The 10,908-nt window shown below is 52.0% G+C and overlaps 1 protein-coding gene across 1 annotated transcript in view; it reads left to right on the forward strand.

The window, feature by feature from the left end:
* LOC125434801 overlaps positions 1–9,974 on the forward strand; it is an 18,346-nt gene extending 8,372 nt beyond the window's left edge. The window contains exon 2 of the mRNA XM_048500532.1: positions 9,065–9,974. Within this exon, the coding sequence (XP_048356489.1) occupies positions 9,065–9,794 (730 nt within the window). The 3' untranslated portion in view covers positions 9,795–9,974. The remainder of the gene's footprint in view (positions 1–9,064) is intronic.
* The last annotated feature ends 934 nt before the right edge of the window (positions 9,975–10,908 follow it).

The following is a 10,908-nucleotide window of genomic DNA, read 5'->3' on the forward strand; positions in this document are numbered from 1 at the left end:
TCGGCACAGGTCGGGGGGCATCTCTCCCTCTTCCAGGAGACATGGAGAGGCAACCACGTTGACGCCGGAACGGCAGAAGCGGTTTCCCAGGGATATGCCATAGAATTCCTTTCCCTTCCACCTACACATTTCCTCCCTTCTCCCCTAAGCAACAGGAAGGACAAGGCTTTGCGAACTCTGAAAGCCATAGACCACCTTCTGACAATAGGGGCCATAGAAGCTGTGCCCAAGGGGGAGTTCTTCTGCGGTCACTACTGGCATTTCTTCACAGTTCCCAAAAAATCAGGGGACTGGAGGGCAATTTTGAATTTGCGAGGCATCAACAAATTCATAAGACCCCGCAGGTTCAAGATGGAATCCCTCAGAACTATCTCAGAGGCTCTCAGGAGTGGAGACTTCTTGACATCTCTAGACCTCTCCGAAGCTTATCACGCTCAGATAAGCACTGATTACATGATAAGTACCGTGGTTTTTTATATTAGCTTGTATGTGTATATATATTTAGTATTGATCACCATAAATAGTATTTACTTCACTTCCTTGAGTTTTTTGGCAAGTTTTTGTTTGGGGGAGAGGCTCCCCGACTTGTGTTTATTATTTTCGGATTCCCTTACTTGCCTTTCATTTGCTATTGCCTATCTACATGTCCCAATCAGACCATCCCACAGGAAATTCCTCAGATTCGCAGTAAACAACCAACACTACCAGTTCAGAGCTCTCCCCTTTGGCCTGGCTTCAGCTCCGAGAGTTTTTTCCAAAATTATGTTGGCCCCCATCACTCTTCTTTGTCAGCAGGGGGTGCACATTCACCCCTACCTGGACGACCTATTAATTCGTTCTCGATCCAGAGAAAGAGCTGTTCAGGACCTGGATTTGGTCATGAAAACTCTACAGTCACACGGTTTCCTGATCAACATCAAGAAGAGTTCCCTGATACCCACTGGCGTACCTGCCTAGGGACAAAGGGTACCCTTTGTCCCTGGGCGCAGCAATTTTTGTCACGTGTTTGGTCACATGGGGGCGCCAGCAAACTGGTTGCCTTAGCCCCACCCACTTTGGACGGTGGCCTACTGGGCCAGTTCCACCTCTCAGCCCAAGCAAGAAAGCCACCAGAGCAGGACGAGGAGCTCCGCCTTCCTTTGACCCAGCGTGCCTTGCCTCCTCCCCTGCTGACTGCCCAGGCAGTAGCACAGACGGGAAAGAAAGAGCAGGCCTGGGAGGAAGCAGCAGCAGGCAGGCAGCACAGGCACGTGGGGAAAGAAGCAGGCTCCGGCTTTTGCCTCCAAGTCCTGCTGCCAGCAGCCCATGTCCCTCGCAGCCGCCTCGTCACAAGAGGAGAGAGAGAGGTTTGTTTTCGCCGGCCCTGCCCATTGCTTCCCCTTCCCTCCTTGCCCCAAGAGCCACTGCTGCTCAGTGGCTTGAAAAAGTAAAAAAAACCCTCTTGAGACAAGATCCTGAGTCCCAGTCTCCCTCCATGGCTGGCACACTGCAGCTTGAAAAAGTAAAGGGGGCCCCCCCGCAAGATTTCCTCTCTTTAAATGGCTTGAAAAGGTTAAAAAACCCTCTCTGCTGCAGCATGCGGCTTGAAAAGGTTTTTTTTTTTTAAAGGAAGGGGGAAACCCAAGATCTCCGCTCCCTGCCAGATGCAGAGCAGCTTGAAAAAGTTTTTAAAAGGAGGAACAAAATGAGATCCCAATTCCCAAACACCCCCAACCAAAGGAAAATAGAAAAAACCCACCCCTGGGATTCTCTTCCCTTACCCCCTGGGGTTGCCTCCCCCCCTTGCATTTCTGTCTCTGTTGAGGGGGGCTCTGTTGTGATGGGGGAAGCAGGAAAGATGTGTGGGAGTAAAGGAAAAGGACCTTTCGCCCACCTTGATTGCACCCTGCACCTAGATCCTCCTTACAGGAGAGAAAGGAAGGGGAGGGGGAGGCATTCCAAACTGCTTAACAAACTGCTTAACAAACAGACTGTCTCCCACTGAAGGAGCCCAGTCCTTGGATCAGCAAGCATCAGCAAAGACAGGCTCCCTCTGCATAGGTTGAGATAAAAACTAAAGAATCCTACCCCCAAAATCCCTTCTCTGCCCAATACTAGTATTTACCTTTCATTGCTGTATGTGCTTGGCAGCCTCTCTGATATTGGGGGGCCAGCAAAGGTGTGGGGGAGGAAAGGAACTTTAAGCCACCTTACAAGAGAGAATATGATTGGGGATAGAGAGGCATTCCAAATCTTCTTGTTCTGTTTGTTTGAGTTGGCTTCAGGTCTGAGTCCATTGTTTTGTAAATTTGTGGCTAGCCCAGAAGGACAGAGGAGGAGGGAACAAACTAAATTAAACAGTCATTTGCATCTTTCCAGAGAGGTTTGCTCCTTTTAAGTATATGAGAGCTGAAAACTTAAGTATATGAGAGTATTTCTTTATATTATTCAATATAAAGAAATACCAAAAGTGCCCCCCCCCCTTGATGTACGTAGTTCATTAGGTGTTGTTGTAGAGTGGCTTCATTTTAAAAGAGAGGTGTGTGGAAGGCAGTAGGGAAGGGGGTGTGCGCCTCTGTTCTTCTGGAGGGGAAAATGCTGCTATTTCTCCTCTATTTGAAGCAGTGAGAGGTGTGGGATTGGGTGAGGCTTGCTGTTATGCCAAGCTGTCTCTGTGGTAGAGATTTCAATGGCGGTGCTCTGCTGAGGGTCTTGCTCTGGGTAGGGGCACCAAATTTACCTCAGGGCTGCTGCTGAGTGTCCTGAAAGGAACCAGTCAACTTTGCTGAAGTTTGCTTTGGAGGGGCAAATGCTATGGGGGCACCCAGTTGAAGGTGAAGCTGATGCCCACAGAATGAGTGCCCAGACACCCAAACTTCAGCAAAGCTGGCTGGTTCTATCTCTACAATGGAATAGTTCTGAACTGGGCTTCTTAGATAATCTGGGGTGCCTTCTTAGTGTCATAGATGAGTTTCTTACCTTCTAGGCTTTAAACATATTTCAGATGAAAAAGCAGTTATCCAAGGTTATTCCAAGACTATGTTTTCTAAGTTAAGTTATTTTCAGAAGACTGTGAGTTTGTCAGTATTAAAATTCAATGTGTGCAACTACTGTGGAAAACATGACTTGAAATTTGTCCCTGTCCTCTCCCTCTCTCTCTCTCTCCCTCCCAGCACTGTGCTGTGTTTCCAATGCTCGGGTCAATTGGGGGTGCTGGATATAACACCGTACACATTTTCACAGCAGTGATAAAACATTTTGAAAGCATTTTGAAAAGATTTGCTAAATGTTTGATTTCTGCTGAGTGGTATGGACTATTGCTGCGTTGAGGCATGTTCTATAATGTGATGGTGATTAGAAATGATCTGGTGCAAAAAAAAAATCATCGTTTGGTCGTGATGGGGGAGGGTGGCTGCCCATGGGGAGGCACCAAACTCAAGTTTTGTCCCCGGGCTACAGTTTGCCTAGGTACGCCCCTGCTGATACCGACACAACGCCTAATTCACCTAGGCGCAGTCATAGACTCCAACAGGAATGCTCTTTTCCTTCCGGAATAAAAAATAACCAAAATTCAGTCCATGATGAGATCTCTCCTGCAATCCAGATCAGTTTCCCTTCTCCATCTGGTGAAACTTCTGGGAATGTTAATAGCGACAATCGATCTTACACAGTGGGGGAGGTTTCATGCACGACCTCTGCAACAATTTCTCCGTCCCTACCAACAGGACATCATTCACAAGCGGGACAGGAGACTGCAGTTCTCTTGGAGGCGGAGACCTTCTCGGTGGGTGATTTCCACCCCCTCTCAGGGAGGCAGGTCCAAAAACGTCACTTCCTGTTCAGGCTAGGACTCACTCCACTTTCCCAGTTCTATTTCCTGCCTGAACAGGGAGCGCACGGATCCTGTGGACTCCTCAGCTTTTGCTAATTTCTCTTCCCTTCTTCTTCTTTGACTCTTTCTGAGACCTCCTTTTTCTCTTTCCTAATTTTTCCTTTTGCCTTTGTGCAAGGAGGCTTGGGGATTTTCTTTAATTCCCTTGCTCCTCCTTTCCAGCCTTTTTTCCCCTCACTCCGCCTAACAAAATGGCGGACAGAGAATTCTCTCCCCCCAGGGAGACCTTTCACGGGGGGGTCGCAGAAGGCACCAGAGCCTCCTCGAAGAAGAACCCCCCCGACGGCAACAAACACGCCTCCCGCAGCGCCGCGTCTACCGCGGCCAGCATTTCCCTATCGGAGGCGGCGGCTGAGGCGGCGCGCCGTGGCGCGCCCCGGACCGGAAAGAAGCGCGCCAACGATAACTGCGGCCGAAACGAACCTCCGGCCAAGCAAGGGAAGACGGCGTCGGGCCCGGCACCATCCCACACCTCCTCCCACGCCTCAGGAGGAACCCAGGCATCACGGCCCCAACGCGAAAGCAGCGTTGGCGCCAGATCGTCCGTCCCTTCATCCCGCAGGCAAGAGCGATCCGGTGGACGGGAGGGGGGCTCCTCAGATGGTGAAAGACAACTATCCCACACTGCCCCCTCTAGAGACGGACAGGCATGGCCTCCAAACGAGTTTCCCTCCGCCTTTCAGAAGGCTATTGAGGATCACATAGAGGCTTAGTTAAGAGGCAGGGGATCCAGGGTTACTGGTACTCCACCTCCCTCCAACGCACCTGCTCTTGATTCCCTGAGCCAGGGGCAAGCTAGGGGCTATCCTAGATCCCCGGTGCGTGCGCTCCTTCCCCCCTCAGAAGGGGGAGAGGACCTCCATGCCATAGGTCCTGATCCTGGCACCTTGGAGCGCTTTTCTGACACAGAGGAAGTCATGGAGACCTCCTCAGATCAGTCTTACAAATGCTTTAACCCAGAAGATCTCCAGTTCCTGATCTCTAAAACTGTGGCGGCTCTAGAGCTGCAAGAAGTGGAAACTGATCAACCCTCCACCTCTTCCAATATCAAGGGCTGCCCCAAGGGTAGCAAAACGTTCTTCCCTCAGGATGAACCATCCAAATCAATTCTTCCACTCCCGGAATTTTTCATAAAAAAGATCATAAAAGAGTGGGAGACTCCCGGCTCCAACAAGCACCTGCTAGCCAATGCCCGCAAACTATATGCAGTGCCAGAATTCGTGGAGGACCTCCTAAAGGTCCCACTGGTAGATGCCCCCATTGTGGCCATTCAATCTGCAGGCCTGGTGTCCAAAGACGGAGAGGGCAACCTTAAAGATCCCTTAGACAAAAGGTCTGAGGCAGCCCTCAGACGATCCCACGAATCCTTGGCCCTGGCCATGAAGGCAATTGCCCCTGCGTCCACGGTATCACGAGCCATCCTAGTGTGGCTGGGACGCATCATGGAATTACTCCCCCCCGAGGCCCGGGGGGGTCCGTGATGGTCTGGAAAGGGTCAGAATTGTGGCATCATTCATTGCCGATGCCACCCTGGACGCACTGACCTTGTCATCTCAATCCATGGCCGCCAACGTGGTGGCCAGGCGAAACGCCTGGCTCAGGACCTGGCAAGCCAACAACCAATCCAAATCCATTGTCGCTGCTTATTCCTTCCAGGGGGGTAGATTATTTGGTAAGGAGCTTGATGACATCCTAGTAGAGTCAAAGGACCATAAAAAGTCCATGCCCAAATACGTGCGCCCAAGTGGATCCGCTTCGTGGCCTAAAAATAACTTTCGATCCAAAAATTCTCCCAGCGCCCACACAAGGACAATCGTACCCCTTCCTGGCCGAATAGGGGCTCCTTTCGTAGGAGAGGCACCTTCAGACCCCAAAACAAGTTCAACAAGAACCCCAGACCTGAGCCCACTCCTAGATCCTGACTCCGATGTCATCCCAGTGGGTGCTTGCCTTCTCAACTTTCGGTCTCAGTGGAGAGGAGACCACATCGACGCATGGTCTCGGGAGGTGGTTACACTCGGGTACACCATAGAATTCCTCCAACTACCTCCCTCCAACTTCCTTCAATCTCCAATCAGCTCCAGACCAGAGAAGGCAAGCAGAACCCTCGCAGCGGTCAAACACCTACAGGCCATAGAACCAGTTCCATCCTGGCAGAAGGGCTCAGGTCACTATTCACACTTCTTTATGGTCCCCAAGAAAAACGGGGACTGGCAGGCCATTCTCAACCTACGGTCAGTGAACAAATTCATCCATCTAAAAAAGTTCAAAATGGAATCCCTGAGGTCCATCACGGAAGCACTGCGACCAGGAGACTTCCTCACCTCCCTGGACCTCACCGAGGCCTACCTACACGTCCCCATTCATCCATCTCATCGCAGGTTCCTCCGATTCTGCCTAGGGGACCAACACCTCCAGTTCCGAGCGTTACCGTTCAGGTTGGCCACAGCACCGAGAGTTTTCTCGAAGCTACTATTGGGACCCATAACTCTACTGCGTCAACAGGGGATACACGTACACCCTTACCTGGACGACATTCTGATTAGATCCAAGTTGTTGCAGACAGCCCTTCGAGACCTGAACCTGACCATGCAGGTCCTCCTGGACCACGGCTTCCTCATCAACCGAGAGAAGAGCCACCTACATCCAACCCAACAATTGATTCACCTAGGGGCACGTATCGACACAACTCGAAACTCCCTCTTCGTCCCAGAGGACAAGATTGTCAAAATCATCCACATGGTGACAACGATCATCAAGTCCAGAGTTGCCTCACTCCTGTTTCTCTCCAAGGCACTCGGGGTCATGACGGCCACCTTCGACATGATCCAGTGGAGCAGGTTCCACTCCAGGAGCCTTCAACTTCATCTGCGCCCGTATCAATGGGACATCCTTCAGAAACAGGACAGATCCATAAACATTCCCCAGTCTCTCAAGACAGACCTCCAGTGGTGGACAGTCAAAGCCCACCTGTCACAGGGCAAAATCTATACGAACAAGGCCCTGATTCAGATATTCACGGACGCAAGTCTCCAAGGCTGGGGAGCAACCTTGGGAGAGAACTTCGTGCAGGGCAAGTGGTCCGAACCAACATCCTCTCTCCCGATCAACCTGCTCGAGCTGCGCGCCATATTTCTGGCTCTACAACACTTCAGCGCGACAATGAAGAACAAACACGTCCTCGTCAGGACAGACAATGTGGCGGCCAAAACCTACCTGAATCATCCAGAATGCCCCTATTGAGTGTCGCTATACGATTACCCTAATAGACTATTTTAGTAAGTGGCCAGAAATAGCATTTACATCAGGAGCAACTTCTGCTGCTATAATTAAGTTCCTCTGTGTAGTTTTCAGTAGAGAAGGGGACCCCAAAGAGCTGGTCTCTGATAATGGTGCTCAATTTACTTCCAGGGAGTTTGAAACCTTCCTGGCAGAACGAAATATTATACATAGGAAATCATCAGTGTATTATCCACAAGCGAATGGAGAAATTGAGCGCTTTAATAGAAGTTTGAAAGATAGCTTGCAGACAGCTAGATTGGAAGGGAAGGCATGGGTTGCGTTTACCACTGAATTTCTGCAAGCGTATAGGGCAACTAAACATGCGACAACTCAGAGATCACCAGCAGAATTGTTGCATGGGAGAGAAATGCATACTAAGTTGAATATTAGTGGATTCCCAAAAGTAAAAACCGTTGTACCATCTGAAGCTGGTTTGAGGAAAAGAGTGGAGCAGAGGCAAAAGCAGTATAAAGCTTATGCTGATGAGCGTAGCGGTGCTAAGGATATTTCATTTGAATGTGGATCATTGGTGAGAGTAAAAAGACCAGGTATTGTGCGAAAGGGAGAATGTACGCCCTTGTGTGCATACATCCTGAGTCCGGCATCACATGTGTTGATGGGCAGCTGCATGTGTCCTGAGCTCCCAGCGTTAATTGCCAGGAGCAGCCATCGTCATCTTACCGCTCTCCTCATGCCTCCCACTTTCCCTTTACAGGTACTCCATCACCTACCGAAGGTGGCCAGACCTCTGCAGAGGAGGAGGAGGAGGAGGGGGAGAGCATGGAGCGGGGAGCAGGGGAAGGTGGGTGCAAACTCAAAGTGCCGCACGTGGCAATGATAGCAGGCTTCAGACCTCCATCAAGAGGTGTCAAAATGGACAAAGTTGACATCTTTGAACTTGCTTTTCCGGAACATCAGGAGAGACGGCTAGAGCTTTGGCCTCCGAGGCGCCATCTGCAAGGCCTGCAGGCTCCCTCGAGGGGATATCGAGCGCAAACATGGTGCTGATGAGTGAGTTCCTTATTGATCGCATGTTCTCCTGCGGTTTAGACAACTATTCCTCTGCATGGCCTCTGCTGAGGCGTGTTCCACATTACGAACTAGCCAGAGTTCTTTGAGGTTGTATACGGGCATGTGTGTAAGGGGGAAGCAGTGGGCCTCGCAGACCTTAACTCAGGGAAACCTGTCAGTGAAGGGATTACTGGACAGGTCTGTCCATGCATAACAAGCTGGTTGAGGAAAAGGGAGCAAAGGGTGATTGTGAGTGGAAAGTTCTCGCCATGGTGGAGAGACTTAGGGAGCTGTGTGTTTCATTTCGATGGAGAGAAGGTTGACAGGTGACCGTCAGATATCAGTTCAGATATTTTACATCATGTCATGTTGATGTGGGAGCAAGCTTGTGTACTGCTGAACAAGAGGCTAGCACCCAAGGATGTAGGCAAGACGGAAAGGGGGCCCCAGCTTCAAACTTCCCATTACATGTCCTGAGTTCAAAACATCCCTTTTTTCGGATTTCAGTGTTTTTTCCACAGATTCTGGCCCGTGAGGGGCACAGTGCTCATGCAAACGGAACAAAAATTTAAGGGATTTTTGGGGAGGCACCTCTGATGATGCCGGACAGGTTTTGAGAGGTTTGGTTCGGGGGGCCAAAATTTATGGACCACCAGAGGGGGTGCCCCCATCCCCCATTGTTTCCAGGGGGAGCTAGTAGGAGATGGGGGTTAGCCCTTTGATGGGTGGCCCCCATCTTCTATTAGCACACTTCTGCTCATCTCCAGACTGGAAGACCCTGGATGTCTCTCCTTTCTACAGTTGCGGTCTGTGCACGTGACAACAGTGGCATGTTCGAATGGTCACTGATTTGCCACGCCAGGACTCACCCATGCCCTCTTTTTCCTTCTTTATTGGCAGTCAGAGATTTGCAGCGCCATGTTCGCACCCTCGAGGAAGAACAGAAACAGCAGGAGAAGGAAATGAAGAGCCTAAAGCAGTCCAACCAGGAAATGGAGGCCACACTGGAAAGACCCACCTAACCCACCTAACCCACCCACCTAACCTAACCCACCTAATCCACTTAACCCAACCCAACCCAACCCCACCTAACCCAACCCCACCTAACCTAACCCCACCTAACCTAACCCACCTAACCGCTTGGCTGACGGGTGGACGTGTATCTGTTGAGCTCCGAGAGAGAACACAAAAACAGCTAAAAAGTGAGTTAAAAGTGCATTTGGAATTGTTCCAAAAGGTGCCCCAGGCGTCCGAAGCTCCCGGGCACAAGTGGAGGCCCAACAAGAAGCGATGGAAGGGGCTGGGGGGGCCGAGAGAAAGCGACCTGAAAATGGCCACGGCAGGAAAAACCGGCTGCAAAAGCGAAAGTGCCCAGCCGACGTTGAAGCAAACTGGCCAAAAAATGGAATTTAAATGCATTTTGAAAGACATAAAAGAGACACCCGGGGAGGGGGAACGTCCCTGGGGGCGGCGGCAGGGAAACCCCAGGGGTGACCCCCAGGAAGGCGATGGCGACGCTGGCGAAGGGCGCAGAGCGAGGGATAAGGAGCCGGGAGGAAAAAATCCAAAGCGGAGCGTTTCCAAACGCTCCGCAGAGACCAAGAGGGGATTCAAACGAACGGAGGGGTGAAGCGAAACAACTCCCAGGGAGGCATCAGCTCGGGGGACCCCCCAGGACATCGCTGAGAAGCCAGGCTGAGTAGCGGTGCTGCGGCCGGGGCTGGAGGTTGGCAACCGAGGGGCCTGGGAAGAGAAACAAGGCGCAGGCAAAACAACAGGTGGCTTTGCCAAAACTTCGGAGAGTGCCCAGAGAGAGAGCGCGAGGGAGGGGGCCGAGAGCTCTGGCTGGCCAGAACGAAACAAGCAGGGGGAGGAGGAGGAGCAGGGAGACGTCATCATCATTGAGGAGCAGCTGGACTTCGACCCTTCGGACCCACAAAAGCACCCTCCACTGGAGGACAGCCTGCACGGGGAGAGGGAAGGGGACGAAGCCATGGACGAGGAGCTGGCGCAGAGGCTGCTCCGGGAAGGGGGCAGCCAGCTCTGCAGCGACAGGGACTTCAGAGCGCTCGTAGAGTACACCCATCGCATCTTCCAGGAAGAGGAGCAGTGGAAGACCAACTTCCCGGAGATGAAGGCGGTCCTGCAGGCGGACAGAGAGGAGTGCAGCAAGCAGCAGAAATCAACTGGGAGAGCATGTTGGGGCTGCAGATAGGACACAGAGAAGAAGCCATCAGAGCCAGATGGGAGCAGGAGAGGAAGCTCCCGTGGCTGCACACCACGCGCCTGATGGAGGGAAGCAAGGTCAAAGAGCTGCTCAAGACCTACGGGAAGATCTTGGAGCACGTCTGCATCGTCCCGCTGCCCACGGAAAAGCTCAAGCAGGTGAGGCGACCCGGGACGCTGGCGTACCTGCTCGACAAGACCTTCTGCAGTCTGCAACCGCTGCTGGCCGGCAACCTGCCGGGGGAGCCCAGAGACATCTACAAGACCACGTACGACCTCAGCATGGCCAAAGCCGTGGTCCAGAGGCTGCTCCACGCCCGAATCTCGGAGGACGTGCTGCAGTACGTCCTGCCGCACCAAATGAGAGAGGAGGGGTTCGCGGACTGGATCCACGAGATGGTCAGTAAGTGGGAGCAGGTGCAGGAGAACCACTACGAACTGCTCACGGAGACAGGAGGGAAGCGGAACCTGAACGAGATGGTGCCTTTCAGCAGGAGACCCGGGGAAGTGGAGAGCCA

The sequence above is a fragment of the Sphaerodactylus townsendi genome, linkage group LG06, assembly GCF_021028975.2.
Source record: "Sphaerodactylus townsendi isolate TG3544 linkage group LG06, MPM_Stown_v2.3, whole genome shotgun sequence".
In the NCBI taxonomy this organism is placed as follows: Eukaryota; Metazoa; Chordata; class Lepidosauria; order Squamata; family Sphaerodactylidae; genus Sphaerodactylus; species Sphaerodactylus townsendi.